Raw genomic sequence first — 18,036 nt, 5'->3', positions numbered from 1 at the left:
GTAGCTGGAGAAATGGAAGTGGGGGATAAGGGTTACCGTATATTTCGGTGTATAAGTCGCACCTGTGTATAAGACGCACCCCCAACTGAGAGTAAAATATCGGTATTTTTTACATCGTCGATGTATAAGACGCACCTTATATTTCATCAAAACAATGTTTTTTTAAATTGTAATCAATATTATTGTAATAATATATTTTGTTATATCTACAACGGCGTCCTTTATTTAGGTTTTTTCTTACCTAGGCTCGGCCGCGCCCAGCCTCAACAAGTTCTTTCTAACTTGTTATTCATGAGTTTCGCCGCAACATCGAGTGCATGACCGTGTGTGTAACACGCACGTGTGTGGGCTAGCCTCGCTCGATCATTTCGAGAGGGCGCACGTTTTCACGGACAATCGTATTCGATTAGTATCTATGTATCCAAGAAGTGTGTACGCTAGGTCCATGCTATAATCACCTGGAGAATATACTAGTCGAATACCGTACACCATGTGCCACCAAAAGAAGGGCTTGCGCTTGGGGTACGGCGATCGTGCGTATAACTACTTTTAAATACTATTCCAATCGTACGACGTAAACGTTTACAAATGAAATTTTATCGGAGCGCCATAATGAACAAATCTTTCCATCATATTTAGTATAACATCATGCTAAAATGACTTGAAAACTAGGCCTAGGCAGAAGCAGGTTGCCGTTACGTTAGTTAGTTACTGTAGCTAGGCCTACCCTACTCAGCCCTAGCAAACGAGGTGACGATAGCCTAAGCCTATGTACAATCTGTGTGGTGAGGCATTTATGTTCGGTGTATAAGACGCACCCTTAATTTAGAGGTCAAATTTGCGTGTCAAAAGTGCGACTTATACACCGAAATATACGGTAAGTTTTCCAAACTTAGAAAAAAGGTCACTTGCTGTTAAAAAACAAACAAAACATCACATATTTATCATAGAAATAATTAGAAGCAAGTAAATCAAATGTCATTACTACCAAATAATATTGATTTCATTCTATGGGATTAAAATGTGTTGGTCTGTTCGTTAATCACGGCAGGGACTACGGTAACTATTTCATGCATGGTTGCATTTTAGTCAAGTGTGTAAAGTGTACCTGGGCACACACTATACCTGTAAAGTAAACCTTTGAAATAATTGGCACAGCAATTCTGATATCCAATAATGATAGGCTCAATGTACTCCTCGAGAAACAAAGCCTCTTTTTATTTACCTTAATATCAGAGTTGACAATGGTGGTTTTACAAGGCGTATACTGTAGAGTAGTATAGTAGTATCAGTAATAAAAAGAATACAGTACAACGCCCTCTAAATTTAGATACAGTACGCAGGCCTTGTCTTTTGAAAATGATAGACATGCTACAAATTGCACTCCTCAATACATTCAGGGGTGTTGTAGGGGTGCTGTAGGTGCGCTGTTTGCATGTTGGTGTGTAGGTGTGCTACAAATTGCACTCCTCAATACATTCAGGGGTGTTGTAGGGGTGCTGTAGGTGTGCTGTATGTATGTTGGTGTGTAGGTGTGCTACAAATTGCACTCCTCAATACATTCAGGGGTGTTGTAGGGGTGCTGTAGGTGTGCTGTTTGTATGTTGGTGTGTAGGTGTGCTACAAATTGCACTCCTCAATACATTAGAAGTTTATCAAATTTAAGCGTGTTGTGAATCACACTCCTCAAGGGCAGTTTAGGAGTGTGTTAGGTGAGTGATCGCACTCGCTCGCCTTAAAAGACAAGGCCTGAGTACGCAATTCTTCCCTTTAAAAATTCAAATGACATTGGATTTAATTTAAAGTGTTCCTTAAGTTGTTAAGTACCCTACTTAAATGATTACTTAATTGAATCACTGTGTATTGAATAACTGTCCTTCAAAATGTCCACTGCATTCAAATGCAAACGTATTTATTCTAAAATGTTCTCAATTCGAGTTTTTATATCCTCAAAAAGTTTTTTATAAATTAATATGCAATGTACAGTTTCATTCAGCCAATATTTAAAACAACTGTATGCATACAGTATACACACTGTCCATATGTTGTCTGGTAAATTATTATTTAAGTACCTTTGATCGGAAATAAAATAGTGAATAGCAGAGGAAATTGTACAATGATTAAAGGAAATCCCTACTAAGCACTGGTGTACAGTGGTGGTATGAAAGTATGATTCCAAGAACAGACTAAAGGCACTCTATGGTATACGTTAACTTAACAATAACATGTAAACATTAGTTTTAATCAGAAAAGGGCTGATCAATTACTTGATACAGCCAGTTTCTGTTTCTTATATTGGTAAATAATAAAAGTAAGAAGCTATCCTCAATCAATGAATAACAACAGATCCGTGCATTTTATGAATTAAAATACTGACAAACATGCAAATAATTAGAGGTGGAGACATCCTGCATATCAACCTGCATGAATACCTCTAAACAATTCACTAATACACCTACAAAAGACAATGCATGCCAACACAATTATTATACTATCGGTAGATTAAAAGGAAATTACAAAATAAGCATCATCGCATTTAATTAATAACAAACCATCGTAGCCTAGATTTCTACAGCTGTTATGCTATCATAATTGTAAATCTGCATTGCACAAACTACAGGTTTCATAAAGCTGTACACTTTACGTTTTATTAGATTATTTGAAAGCATATTTACTGCAACTGTATCATAAACAGTGTTAATGTTATTAATTTTGTCAAATGAACTGCTTGCATGGATTGTAGTAATGTTTTGGTCGAGGGGAACATGGATGCATTGCATTGTTAATAGCAATACTCTTAATTTTGTTGCACCCTTCCACCATTTTTGTAGATTATCCAAGATTCGGGAGTAGAGTGCTTATGTCCCTTTTGGTATAATCTAAAAACATTTTACATACTGAGTACTGTACTTCAAAACAAAGTACAGGCTAGAGCGACTGTACCTTTTACCTCCATACCAGGTACTGTACCAACTTAACTAACATTTAACCAACATTTACAGTAATAATTCTTTTCAGTACTGTAATATAAAGCTAATTTTGTTTGAAGGTTTGCATGTCGAAATCAAAAGTTGATATAAAGTTTGTGGTACACCTCACTCCTAAGGACGATCATATACCCCTTTCACACCAAAACTCCGGAGTGTCTCCGGAGACACCCCGGGGTTTATGACCATTCAAAACGTCGAGAAACTCCGGAGATACCCCTTTCACACCAACCTAGCAACAATAAAATAAAATTGTAAATGTCGCCCTCTATTTTGTTTGTTTACAATACATAGCGACGATCATTAGAATCATTTTAATTAATAGTATGTTTAATTTAATAATTACTTTCAAAAGTCTCAGAAGTAATATAATGTTTTATTGATACTACTTATTATTTTTTGAACCCGCTATATATTTTGTACAAATATTTAAAGTATTTGAAATAAAACTAAAGCAATGAGTGATCGTGTGAGGATGACCTTTTGACCTGAAACACTACGGAGTTTGATGTTGGTACCTTTCACACCAAAACACCGGTGTCCCCGCAGTTCGCTCTCCGGAGAATGTTCAGCTGTTCAACCCCGCAGTTTTAAACTCCGGAGTTGCTTGATTTTACCTTTCACACCAAACAGCGGGGCGTCAACTCCGGGGTGTCTCCGGAGTGACTTCGGGGTGTCTCCGGGGTGTCTCCGGAGTGTCTCCGGAGTTTCGCTGTTGGTGTGAAAGGGGTAAAAGTAAATTGATCGAAACATTGAAAAACTCAAAAGTTTTTTTCATAAGCATTATACATGCCAGTGTACTGCAAATATTATATCAAAATATAAAGCAAAGGTAAAGACACTAGTTTATAGTAAGAAATATAAAAAACTGATTGGATATTGATTTATTATTGTGTTTAATATTATTCATGAGAACCAAGTTAAAACAACATACAGAGAGAAGTTGGTATTATAATAATAAATTGCTGTTTTAATATTCATCATGAGTCATGAACTCATCTTAGTACAGCAGTTGAATTATTAAACATGTTAATGAGGGTGTGTGTGGAGCAGAATATTGAATTTATCTGAGTGATCACAGTAAGTATGTATAAATAAGTCTTAAAACCCTGCCTGACACAGCAGTTGGTAAACTCATGAAAACCATGGTAGCCATGTGCGTACAACTGAACTGTAGAGATCTATGACCCAGGCTCAATGCTGTCTACTGTACAATACAGTAGGTCTGTTGATGATTTGAGGATACCGTAAAAGTTGGCAAACATTGTCCTGTGCAGTTTAAATATTATACATACAGTAAATCCGTATACAGTATGTTGGGATGGGTGGGGATGTCATGGAAGGGACTTTCGGTTCATAAATCTATCTACAAATTCTAAATAAAGCATTAAAGTATTAATGCAATGTACCTGTAAGTACACAATAGGTCATATATTTTGTATTGAGCCCTTTATACTAAAGTCTCCAATACTCATGATTCCCTTGCTAATGACAATGTACAGTATGGTAGTTCCGTCAATAAAACATACTGACAGTTTATAATAATAATCTCCCTATATTTCTTTATTGTTTGACCCTTTTTAATTGTTAATGTCACACGCAACCTATTAATGCATTGCTTTAGTTTGTTTAGACTTTATTGTTACATCAGAATTATTTCATTACTTTTAATTCAGATATTCTATTCAAGTTTACAAATATTCACTCACACAATACAATAAATTTCACTCAAATATCTTTACGGTCAACAGCGATTCTATTCAGACAAGGAAGCTGTAAAGTGTAATGTACAATACTGTACTACTGTATACAGTCTAATGTACTATCACATGCATTTATTTTTTAGGCTCATGGATTGATAACATAAAAAGATTTTCTTTCTTTCCTCAATCTAGATTAATTTTGGTTCAAACTATTTGATTGGTTTGGGAATGATTTTAATGATAAGAGATAGGATATTCTATTGAGCCTTGTGTGCAGTTATTGGTACTGTACTAGAGCACTATGGCTTTTAATGCATCTTTACAATGATTTATAGATTATATCTAAACAAAACTATAGTATAATTTATCTAGTGTAAATCCTCTTCATTTATTTCCTCATTCCAACCGCAGTAAGATCTATTTTTGGTTTTTGAAGCACGCTTAAAAATTCAAACAAAACATGGACTTTATTTGAATGGCAATTACAACAACAAACTAAGGGAGGCCCACCTAAGGATAGCAACACACTTATGTAATTATTACCTAACTTGTTTAACGCATTTGGTGCCTAAGGGAAATCTTGAAAATAACCACTGATATTTTAGAGCTATACTGTACTACAGAGTAACCGTATCAGTGTACCATAGAAGTATAAAATTAATTGTATACCTCCATGAGTGAACTATGTTTTAATGTGATATTATTGCGCAAGCAAATGTGGGTTTATTTTATTCCTTCCAGCAGACAAATAGCAGAACACAAAAAAAAACATGATGCAAAAGCAAAGGAAGTGGAGAGCTGAGGAGCGGCAAGAGTAGGAATGGTGTGCCCCTCCAATCCAACTTCACTTCAGTTTGCTCGCATTGTACAAACAATTATGTATAATTAAAAGAAAATTAATTTAAAGTAAGCCTACAGAAGAAGAATGCCTGATCTACAGTACTGTAATGATACAGTAATCCATACAGTAATCATACAGTAATCCATTAATTACAAAATGAAACAAAAGACATCAAGCCCTTGGTCAGGTGACTGCCATTCTAACCAGTTACTTTAATTCCTTGTTTATTTTAAAGATATTAGCTTTCTAATCAAAGTGAAACTCAATCTTTGGCTAAATTAAAATTAGAAAGTCAAACCTACTTGACAGGTGAAATGTCATTCATAAAACCATATACACTTTTATGATTATGCTTCAGTCCTAATATAGAAAATAAAACTGTCAAAAAAATGTAAAAAAAAGGGTATAACATCTTTGGGGTTGCACCATGTCAAACACAATGCCTTTCAAATTATGACGCACAAAACAAATAGATTAAAGTAAAAGCAAATACAATGAGTTAACCTGATAGCTTTAGGTATGGCATTTTACTGTGGAGGACTGATCCCACATGATGGTATTTCATAATTCAATAACTGTAGTATAGTTTATTCTGCACAAAATGTGTACAACTCAAACTAATTAAATTCAGGAATGTTTGAACTGTAATCTTCAAACTAAAATTAGTAGGTTTTGGACTTTGATTGTAACTACCATAAATCTGTAATGTCAACCAGTTATTTGACAGAGGAAAAACACAGTAAAGTTAAAACCCCTCTTTTGGGACACTCCTGTTCAGGGGACAATCCTGTTCAGGGGACAATCCTGTTCAGGGGACAATCCTGTTCAGGGGACAATCCTGTTCAGGGGACAATCCTGTTCAGGGGACAATCCTGTTCAGGGGACAATCCTGTTCAGGGGACACTTCTATTCAGGGGACACTTTCCTACAGTATTCAAAACGAAAGAAGGGAACAGTATGTTTTAAAACTATGGTAGACAACCACAATTGATAGGACACCCTAATACTAGACATTTCGTTGGGTACGAAGGTATTACCATAAAAGGAGTTCTTCTGTATTCCTTATAAACAAAATGTATAAATCTAGGAAATATTGTCAGTGAATTTACTATTATTATAGACTACTGTACAATGGACCTACAGTGAGTACAGAACTTGAAATATCCAATAATATTGTTTAAATCTAATTATTCTGTTGTTGTACTATACTGTTAAACACAGTTTTCATTTTGTAGAGATAATGACAATAACAGATGTAGACTTGACACAGTAACATTACACAAAGAATAATTCTTTGTTATTATCACTATTAATTAGTATTACAGTACACATCTGACATCTGTTTATGTTGAACATATTGTATGGAACATTTTTACCAAATGTAGCATATCCAAATGCTAGATAAGATCAGGGAGGTTATTTTTTTTATACCTTCCTGATATTGATAAGACTACCTTTTGCTCATTTATAAAATGATAATTAATGTATTTAAATGAAAATGTTCCCTGAACTTTGGAAATCTGAAAACCAGCTTTTTAAAAGCTGGCCAGGGAACAGTATAGTTGGCACTAAAAAAAATGTGTTTGACAATTGCATGATGCAAAATTAACTTTTTTAGTCACACAACTTTGAATGCACTTTTATCAATCAATAAATTGAAACTTTATAAATCTCCAGGGAGCTTTTACTGAAATGCACACTTCAAGAAATTTAGCAAATGGACTAAATTTAATAAATAGTTAATTGGAATAAAATTAATTTATTAATAATTAATGTTAAATATTGTACATCATGTGACTACAAAGGCCACGTTTAAAACACAAATTAATATTTTACTGTTTGCTAAAAAAATTAGATCTTCTTACCTTGCCTCTTGCAAATTTAAGACTACCACTCCGACGTAAAGACCCACTTTTCTTTGGTGTACCGTCATTACCTTCGTAGCTGGAACGAATACTTAATTCAACAAGCTCCGCTATTGGCTGTACTTTCAACGTAACAATATCGCTAGAACTCCTTATTTTTAGAATGATATCCTCTCTTGGTGCGTTTTCAACATTAAATCCATTCACTTCTATAAGCCGGTCCCCCGGAAGAAGACCAGTCATATTTTCTTTAATAGACGCACTCGGTTCGGCAAAATGAATAACTCGTTTTACAATACCACCATTCATCGTCCTTTCCTCAATGTTTGATCTCCGCAGGGAAAATCCAAACCCACCATTTCCTTGTCGTTGAAGAATAATTTCTCGAGTACGAGGTGGTTTTGGCGGTATGATTGGAGGCAATCTTAAATCCAAACCTGCATACTTGTCTTGATATTGAGGGAGTGAAGGCGCGGACGATTTGTGTGCAGACGTCTGTAAAGACTCTTTAGTTTCAAGATCAGAAAAACGTTCGTTGTACATTGTATTTTCTGCCAACAAACCACTATCATTTAATTTGGTCACGGTTCCCTCTATTTCATCTGGTCCATAGTTAGACTTCATTTTTAAAATGCTTTTGGTCCTTGGTTTTGGTATTGGAGGATTTGGAAGCTGTCGACCCCCTGCATCAGTTTGCTTTTCTGCGTTCAGGCTAGTTTCACTGTCTGTTGACCGCGTACTAATCAGCGAGTTACGATTGGATCCTTCAGCTGATGACTTTGAAACGGTATCGTTAGAATCACCTTTACCAGCGCCAAACGCTCTACGAAAACTACCTTTTTTATCTTTGGATGGTGTTTGGTAACGTTGTTGTGCCTCATGCAGTCTTCTCATTTCTTCTACTGTCATTTTTTCTTCATGTTTTTTGTCTTTCTTACTGCTTTTCTTCTCCACCTTTTCCTTATCACTCTTGTCTTTCTTCTTCCGTTTAAACATAGTTTATAAAAGTATGTGGAGAAATTACTGAAACAAAACATTTGTGTTGTTAATCTATGCTTGTAGTACACACTGTACTGATTGCCTAAACTAAACTGTGCCAAATTAACTTACCCTTAAATCAATCTGTTCTAGCTAGCCTAGGCACCACCCGGAATCCAGGTAAAAAAGGGCCCGCCCACCACCACCAAACCGTTCTCACTATACGCTCTACTAGATATGTCTTCACTTACAATATTCATCACCTGGCCCTCTAGCAAGCGAAGACCCTCGCCTGCCCTAGCTTATTACATAATTGGCCTTTTCAACGAAGACACAATAAACAATCAAAGATTAACAATAAGCAGACTAAAATTGTTTAATTTCTTACCTACCCCACTGTTATTCTAACATTTAATGCAGGTAATTTAGCCGCGCGCAGCAGACGATTGAGACCGGCCTAAATTGAAACTGTGTTTTTGTGTTTTGTTTAGCGCCCTCAATTTTTATAACAGCGTGAGACTTTTTCCATGTGTTTGAGGTGGTTTTATTATAAGCGAATGATTATTATGTTATTTAAAGATTTTCCTCAGATATAAAAACAGTACAGACAAGCAGCAGTACGCAATGTATAAAGCAACTTTAATTCAGTTATTCATTACTTACTTTTCAAATTCCTTATGTATGCTGTACACCAAAGAAACGGAATCTCGTGAAGTTAAAGAACTTGGCGGGCTATGGAAGTTCAGAGCAGACAACTCAGATGGAAGCAAATTAGGGTTTGAAGAGAGTTGGCATATTAGACCACTGTCAGAGGTAATACCCCAAACGCTTTCTTTTATTAAAGTATACCTCAAATGGTAACCTAATTAATTAAGATACAGTATTCTTTTTTTATATATATAATGTACGTAATGGCTAATTAACTTGCAAAATTGTAGTCGTTTGTTAAACTTAAGTTTTGATTGTTGTCTCAGGTTTTGAGCAATAATGTGTGTATTCTATATTTTAATGTTTTGTTTATATTTTATATATATATCTGTTCTTTTCTCGTACTAATATATATTTGGCATCTTTAAGAAGAATTTCTATTATTATTTTATATGATAATGGACAAATAAAGGGTTTCAGTATTTAAAAGCAACTGAGTGGCCCTACCATAAACAACTTTTGTTGATTTCTTTTAGAAAAAAGTTTACAAAATTGTTTAGTCGAAATTACAATATTATTATGAATACACAACGTTATTCAGACAGGTGAGGTCATTGACATGCCAGTTCCGTCCAGCTTCAATGACATCACTCAAGATCGAAAATTGCGAGATTTTGTTGGTTGCGTTTGGTATGAGAAGAACTTTATTCCACCAAAACACTGGAAAATGGTAAAACAAAGAATATTCATTAAATTTGAAAGTGCGCATTATCATTCTACTGCGGTAAGTGCTCATCTTTCTTAATAAACAACAAACATTTTATTATTAGTATTGCTATGCTTATCAAATATTATTACTACTGTAGGCCTACATCATCATAATTAATAATTTTCAATTGTCTTGTAATACGTAAGTTTATATCAGCTACTGCGTTTACGGATTTTTTCGTGAGCTGATATAAACTATTTTAAAAATTGCAAAACGTTCGGCGTGTTTCCAAAATGTATAATATTGATTATTAATTTTTTTTATTTGAAAGTTAATTGTTAGATTTCAGCTCGTGTATACCAAAATATTTGTCTTACCATTGAAGCGATATTGTCTAACCTGCTCTAGTCTATGTTTTTATTTTGATTCTTCTTTTAAGTGGTTAAATGGACAACACATTGTCTCTCATGAAGGCGGACATCTTCCATTTCAAGCTGAGGTCACACGGTTAATACAATTTGGTAGTGTTAATCGAATAACAGTTGCAATCAACAATACCCTAACTCCCGAAACTCTCCCACCTGGCACCATCAAGTATCCGAGAAATCCAAACAAGTGAGTTGAAAACTTGTAAACAAAATAAAAAGTTTACGTCGTTGGTTGGTCATGGTACCAAGGCCTCTCTGCAAACGCGCACGTTATGTTTTTATTTTTTTTCTGATAACAATTATAGGAGGATGATCTAACATGATCTGATCTCTATACGTATGTCTCTCGACTCACCATCTCATTATAGTATATTAATACTTTTTTTGTTTCATTTATTTATTTTCCACACATTGAACAAAAAAGAACAGATGTATTTTAGAAAAAAGGGGGGAGAAGAAGACAATGTGTGAAAGAAGATCACTGATCAAAATAAGTAAAAATTGCTTTAAGCATTAGTCCATAACCCAAATCTTTCTTCATATTATTTATATCTTTATTTATTTTCGATTTTTTTTCTAGGTATCCTAAAGGCTATTTTGCACAGAATTATTTCATGGACTTCTTTAATTACGCAGGAATACATCGTCCTGTTAAACTGCACACGACACCTAACCTATATATCGATGACATCACAGTTGTCACTAACGTAACGAAAGCAACAGGTAGGCTATACATTCACTTCACTTTTTTAGTTGCGTGGACGCGACTCTATAGTTCACTATGTCGGTCGGTCTGTCGGTCTGTCTGTCCATGGAGGTATGGTATCATTATGCGTTTTATCGCTTTTCTGTACTTTTTGAACTGTTTTGATGTACAGACAATTAGTCGCGTGGGTGGACGCGACTCTATAGTTCACTATCTCGGTCGGTCTGTCGGTCTGTCGGTCTGTCTGTCGGTCCGGTATCACTATGCGTTTTATCGCTTTTCTGTACTTTTTGAACTGTTTTGATGTAGAGACAATTATTCGCGTGGGTGGACGTGACTCTACAGTTCACTATGTCGGTCGGTCTGTCGGTCCGGTATCACTATGCGTTTTATCGATTTTCTGTACTTTTTGAACTGTTTTGATGTACAGACAATTAGTCGCGTGGGTGGACGCGACTCAATAGTTCACTATGTCGGTCGGTCTGTCGGTCTGTCTGTCGGTCCGGTATCACTATGCGTTTTATCGCTTTCCTGTACTTTTTGAACTGTTTTGATGTACAGACAATTACTTTTTGAAAGTTCATTATTTTCTGAGAGCACGCTACTTATGGTTGTTGGCCTTGTTGACTCTCTCTTCGCTCATGCGTTGGTGTAAAAAATGTTTCTTCAAGTCAAAGTTATCTCTTGGCCTTTTTTTATGAATCATCTTTTAAAGATGTATTGTCCCTCAAAAACATGAAAAATTAAGATTAATTAAATCAGACATTTAATATGTTATTTTGTAATTTTAATGAAGTTAATCACTTCCATAGAAAAAAAAATAAAAAAAAAAATTTTGTTCACTTATAAAATGAAAAAACTAGAATTTAATTCGTGTGTTTATACAATAACAATAGGTGATCATTTTATTCTAAATGATCACCTAATAAAGATTTTATACAATAACAATAGGTGATCATTTTATTCTAAATGATCACCTAATAAATGTTTAAATTCAGCAAAAAAATCCATTGGCTGGCAGTCAATTTGACAATTTTTTGCTCTAAATTACATTTTTTCAGGTAAATCCTTTTTTTTTAGATCAAATTTTTGGTCAAAGTAGATAACTATTGTGTTACATTAAAATGGAATATTCAACAAAAAATGTTTTAAGAATTATTTTTTCAGGGGGACAATACATCTTTAACTATGCAAAAATCTTCAATTTTTGCTAGTCAGTGACCACCACGGAAAAATGTTATGACGATTTTTTGCACACGCGCGTAATCACTAATGTCATGTTTTATAGGTGTGGTCGATTACGTCATTCATGTTAAGGGGTCAGGTTGTTCATCCATGGTTAGCTACAAGATACGGTTGTTGGATGCAGACGGACACGAAGTGGCTATTGGTCAGACGGCTAGTGGTCAACTACTTGTTCCAAATGCTAATCTCTGGTGGCCGTACACAATGAGTGATCATCCAGCTTACCTTTATACTCTTAAGGTAAATATAGCAGGCCCTATCTTTTGAATGAAAGGCTAACTATAATAATACTAATAACTATACAATACGGAAAAAGTCTATAACATGTTTGATATCTATCTAGGCATAGTTCATGCATATGTTGAATGAAGCCCTCCTCATAACATTTCCATTTCTGTCTAATTCTTGCTGTCCTAGTCCATGCAGCCGTTCCAATGTATGTTGTTAGATCATCTCTCCACCTTCTTTTCTGTCTTCCTCTTTTCCTCTTTCCTACGCTTGGTTGCCATTCTGTTAATCTGTATGTCCATCTATTATCTTGAAATCTTGCCACTTGCCAAGCGCATCTCCATTTTGACTGTCTTACTTTCTCCACATTATATATGTAACACCTGTGTTTTTCTGATGATTGTATGATTTACCCTGTCTCGAAGCGATACGTTCATCATCTTTCTTTCCATTGCTCTTTAAGTAGTTGTAAGTTTCTGTTCAAGTTCCTTTGTTATTGCCCATATCTCTGAACCATATGTCATAGTTGATAGCACACATTGGTTAAATAATTTCTTTCTCAGTGTTTCTCAAACATGTTTGATATGATCATCATTAAAAAAGAAATTAGCCGGATTATCAATCTTTAATTCGTTCAGTATCACATGCAAATTTTGTGATAAATTGCAAATAATTCGTAAATAAAAAGACAAAACAGATTTGATCATCACCAAGGTTGTTGACACGCGCATTATTCTACGCTGATTTTTTTCAAGGACATCCTTGATTTTTGTTTGTTGCTTTGTCGTCAATAAAAATCTAAAAAACAACAAACAATGGCAATATGTATGTTATTATAATTATGTATGTAATATGTAGGTCTACTTATATTATTATGTTATTATTATTTGAATTATCATAATTAAAGGTCAGAGTTGAAGACAAGACGAGTTTTGATGTTTACGATCTACCCGTGGGAATTCGAACAGTGAAGTTGAATAAAACAAAGTTTTTGATAAACGATAAACCGTTTTACTTTCTTGGAATTGGCAAACACGAGGATGCTGACGTAATAATACTCTCTGTTTTCATTGGGTGAATTTATTCACGCGAATTGAACATTGCTGGGCTCTGATTGGTTACACATCGCGTACTGTTTCACGAAACGCATGTGAAGCAAACGCGTTTGATTCGCACGAATAAATTCGCCTTTTGGAAAACGGCTTATAGCGTGCGTTAACATATTAAAATAGACTAAGCCAATAATAATGATACAATTTTACAACAGGTTTGGTACACGTATTCGAAGCGTAAAAACCTTTAAGCCCTGGTAAATCCATCTTTTACGCTATACAGTACTCATTATTACTTTTAGATTCGTGGAAGAGGTTTTGATTATCCAATAATGGTCAAAGACATCAACCTGATGAAATGGTTAGGAATCAATTCGTTCCGTACCAATCATTACCCGTATGCAGAGGAGATACTAGACCTCTGTGATGAGCACGGTATCGTGGTCATTGATGAGTCTACTGCTGTCGGAATGAAGAAGTAATATACTCATCTCCAACCTACAAATACAAAAGTATCTCCTAGTGTGCAGGCTGAACTCTTGCCATTGGCTGGTTCAATTCCCACTTACAGACCAATCATGACACTTGCGTTGCGCAGCAGCTGCGCGTACGCCCTTGCAATAAAAAAAAATAAGGAACCAAAGAAGAGATTCAGAAAAAAACCAGTAGTAAACAATACAATCAAAATAATTATCTCATCCAGGGATATTCTAACTTTTCTTTCATAGAGCTGAAAACTTTGGCGACATCTCATTTTATAATCATATTTCTGTAATGGAAGAGCTTGTAAGCAGAGACAAGAACCATCCAAGTGTTGTGATGTGGTCTGTAGCAAATGAGCCCAACTCAACACTGGCGGTAGCTGGGCCTTATATGAAGTGAGGGTTAATAAATACATATTTTATTATTACGGAGAGGTGACAAATGTGTTTATAGTGTACATTTTATAATATAAATAATTTAGTCAAATAATGCACTATTTGCACCTCATACCTTCTAATTTAACTAATTATTATATTTTCTATTAGGAATATTATCAAATACACGAAATTATTGGACAGCACCAGGCCCGTCACCTTGGTAACTGGAGGAGATTTAAAAGCAAGGTTTGACCAAGCAGTGAGCAATTTTGATGTTACTAATAAAGCGTACATTTTACATTAATAAAACATTAATTTAAAATATTAATTTGTTTATAGGTATTATATCTTGTATTTACTTCTTTTTTTTTTTTTCAAAAATAGGCCAAATATGGAGATGTAATTTGTATGAACACGTATTATTCGTGGTACGGCGATGATGGACATTTGGACGTAATTTACAAGCAGGCGGAGGCAAACCTGAGAGAATGGTTCGATATGTACCAACGACCGGTCATCCAAGCAGAATATGGTGCTGGTTGCATTGCTGGATTTCATACGGTAAAAATAAGCAGGCCACGCTGACAATGTATATCATACAGTTGACGACTCTATTATGATATGATTATGATATGATCATCATTAAAAAAGAAATTAGCCGGATTATCAATCTTTAATTCGTTCAGTATCACATGCAAATTTTGTGATAAATTGCAAATAATTCGTAAATAAAAAGACAAAACAGATTTGATCATCACCAAGGTTGTTGACACGCGCATTATTCTACGCTGATTTTTTTCAAGGACATCCTTGATTTTTGTTTGTTGCTTTGTCGTCAATAAAAATCTAAAAAACAACAAACAATGGCAATATGTATGTTATTATAATTATGTATGTAATATGTAGGTCTACTTATATTATTATGTTATTATTATTTGAATTATCATAATTAAAGGTCAGAGTTGAAGACAAGACGAGTTTTGATGTTTACGATCTACCCGTGGGAATTCGAACAGTGAAGTTGAATAAAACAAAGTTTTTGATAAACGATAAACCGTTTTACTTTCTTGGAATTGGCAAACACGAGGATGCTGACGTAATAATACTCTCTGTTTTCATTGGGTGAATTTATTCACGCGAATTGAACATTGCTGGGCTCTGATTGGTTACACATCGCGTACTGTTTCACGAAACGCATGTGAAGCAAACGCGTTTGATTCGCACGAATAAATTCGCCTTTTGGAAAACGGCTTATAGCGTGCGTTAACATATTAAAATAGACTAAGCCAATAATAATGATACAATTTTACAACAGGTTTGGTACACGTATTCGAAGCGTAAAAACCTTTAAGCCCTGGTAAATCCATCTTTTACGCTATACAGTACTCATTATTACTTTTAGATTCGTGGAAGAGGTTTTGATTATCCAATAATGGTCAAAGACATCAACCTGATGAAATGGTTAGGAATCAATTCGTTCCGTACCAATCATTACCCGTATGCAGAGGAGATACTAGACCTCTGTGATGAGCACGGTATCGTGGTCATTGATGAGTCTACTGCTGTCGGAATGAAGAAGTAATATACTCATCTCCAACCTACAAATACAAAAGTATCTCCTAGTGTGCAGGCTGAACTCTTGCCATTGGCTGGTTCAATTCCCACTTACAGACCAATCATGACACTTGCGTTGCGCAGCAGCTGCGCGTACGCCCTTGCAATAAAAAAAAATAAGGAACCAAAGAAGAGATTCAGAAAAAAACCAGTAGTAAACAATACAATCAAAATAATTATCTCATCCAGGGATATTCTAACTTTTCTTTCATAGAGCTGAAAACTTTGGCGACATCTCATTTTATAATCATATTTCTGTAATGGAAGAGCTTGTAAGCAGAGACAAGAACCATCCAAGTGTTGTGATGTGGTCTGTAGCAAATGAGCCCAACTCAACACTGGCGGTAGCTGGGCCTTATATGAAGTGAGGGTTAATAAATACATATTTTATTATTACGGAGAGGTGACAAATGTGTTTATAGTGTACATTTTATAATATAAATAATTTAGTCAAATAATGCACTATTTGCACCTCATACCTTCTAATTTAACTAATTATTATATTTTCTATTAGGAATATTATCAAATACACGAAATTATTGGACAGCACCAGGCCCGTCACCTTGGTAACTGGAGGAGATTTAAAAGCAAGGTTTGACCAAGCAGTGAGCAATTTTGATGTTACTAATAAAGCGTACATTTTACATTAATAAAACATTAATTTAAAATATTAATTTGTTTATAGGTATTATATCTTGTATTTACTTCTTTTTTTTTTTTTCAAAAATAGGCCAAATATGGAGATGTAATTTGTATGAACACGTATTATTCGTGGTACGGCGATGATGGACATTTGGACGTAATTTACAAGCAGGCGGAGGCAAACCTGAGAGAATGGTTCGATATGTACCAACGACCGGTCATCCAAGCAGAATATGGTGCTGGTTGCATTGCTGGATTTCATACGGTAAAAATAAGCAGGCCACGCTGACAATGTATATCATACAGTTGACGACTCTAGTGCGAATAAGCCTGTAGGGCGCGAGAGGTATTAGGAAAAAACTGAAAGGGTCAACGCGAGATTTTTTTTATATAGGCCAACATCTTAAATGTCCGGATTTTATCCGCGAGGCGCATCCTTTACCGATTTTCAACATGGCATGGCAGGTTTCTCAGACTACAGACAGTGGTAACTAAACAGAAGTTCCGGGTTAGAATCTCGGTTTTGGGGCGACTTTTTATTATTCTCATTAGATTTCCTCATCTGTATTGTTTCAAATAAATTAATTACATTTCATGAGTATATCGCCGGAGGGTTTAGATTTTATTCTGTGCCTGTGATGTTTATAATAATATGTAGGCCTACATATACTTTGTTTAGGACCCACCAGTAATGTTTAGTGAAGAGTACCAGGAGGAATTCTTAAAAGAGTATTTCAGAGTGTTTGATGAGCTCAGACGTGAATTCTTGGTTGGGGAGATGGTCTGGGTTTTTGCAGACTTTATGACGCACCAAAGTACGTACTCATTCTAAAGTATCACTAAATAATGGTCGATTTCTGATATAAATTCTGTAGCCACAAACTTAGTATACATTTCTAAGAAGTTAGTACTACTACTTTAATCATGTTTTATTTTCAGGCACCAAGTTGGCTGGTGGTAACACAAAAGGAATACTGACCAGGCAGAGGCAACCCAAATCAGTTGCAAAAATCATTAAACAACGGTACCACCAAATTGGCAACTCAACGACTGCCGAGTCAGCAGATCAAACTTACTGTCAATCAAAATGCAAAAATGCTAACTAAAGAAAACATGTAGCAAACGATTTAAATATCGCGCTTCTTGTAACGTCACACCCATTTTACGCTCGCGTACAAAAAACCTTGTATTCAATCGTGATTCAAATAAATTCGATTGATACATGTACATTATAATACATGAATACACGAGTATTAACAGGTTTTTTGGATTATCGAATAAGAGTATTCACGTCGGTCTTTTTCTAATAATGAATTAATAAATCTGTTATTTGTAGGCCTATTATGTTTTGTATAATTATGTTCAGACATTAATTTAAATTGTAAATTGAATTGTTGTAATTATGCAGCATTCAATTTATGAATGGTTCGTTATTTAATTAAGATACTGTACTATTTGTTAATAAATGTCAATACTCGTTTGGTTATAATAGGGGCATATAGACATACCTAGTGTTTTATGTGTAACGTT

General features: G+C 35.0%; 2 protein-coding genes across 4 annotated transcripts in view; one reads left to right on the top strand and one right to left on the bottom strand.

Annotated features, from left to right (window-relative positions):
• The window catches only part of LOC140045520 (unconventional myosin-XVIIIa-like), a 69,514-nt gene extending 60,668 nt beyond the window's left edge, over positions 1-8,846 (bottom strand). For 2 of the 3 annotated variants that reach the window (XM_072090460.1, XM_072090462.1), the window contains exons 1-2: positions 8,767-8,846; positions 7,397-8,419 (exon numbers count right to left, since the gene is read on the bottom strand). In XM_072090460.1, the coding sequence (XP_071946561.1) occupies positions 7,397-8,392 (996 nt within the window). In that variant the 5' untranslated portion in view covers positions 8,393-8,419; positions 8,767-8,846. Of the gene's footprint in view, positions 1-7,396; positions 8,420-8,762 lie in introns of all 3 variants that reach the window. The other variant, XM_072090461.1, reaches the window with a different exon arrangement.
• A 157-nt stretch (positions 8,847-9,003) lies between these two features.
• LOC140045522 (beta-glucuronidase-like) lies at positions 9,004-17,889 on the top strand. The gene is made up of 12 exons (XM_072090466.1): positions 9,004-9,187; positions 9,624-9,806; positions 10,171-10,346; positions 10,740-10,882; positions 12,154-12,350; positions 13,246-13,386; positions 13,693-13,868; positions 14,119-14,268; positions 14,419-14,509; positions 14,635-14,811; positions 17,186-17,321; positions 17,446-17,889. The coding sequence occupies exons 1-12, from the start codon at positions 9,056-9,058 to the stop codon at positions 17,610-17,612; spliced, it is 1,869 nt and encodes a 622-aa protein (XP_071946567.1). The 5' UTR covers positions 9,004-9,055; the 3' UTR covers positions 17,613-17,889.
• Positions 17,890-18,036: the final 147 nt, after the last annotated feature.

The sequence above is a fragment of the Antedon mediterranea genome, chromosome 3, assembly GCF_964355755.1.
Source record: "Antedon mediterranea chromosome 3, ecAntMedi1.1, whole genome shotgun sequence".
Lineage (NCBI taxonomy): Eukaryota > Metazoa > Echinodermata > Crinoidea > Comatulida > Antedonidae > Antedon > Antedon mediterranea.
This window is presented reverse-complemented; position numbering and strand designations above follow the sequence as displayed.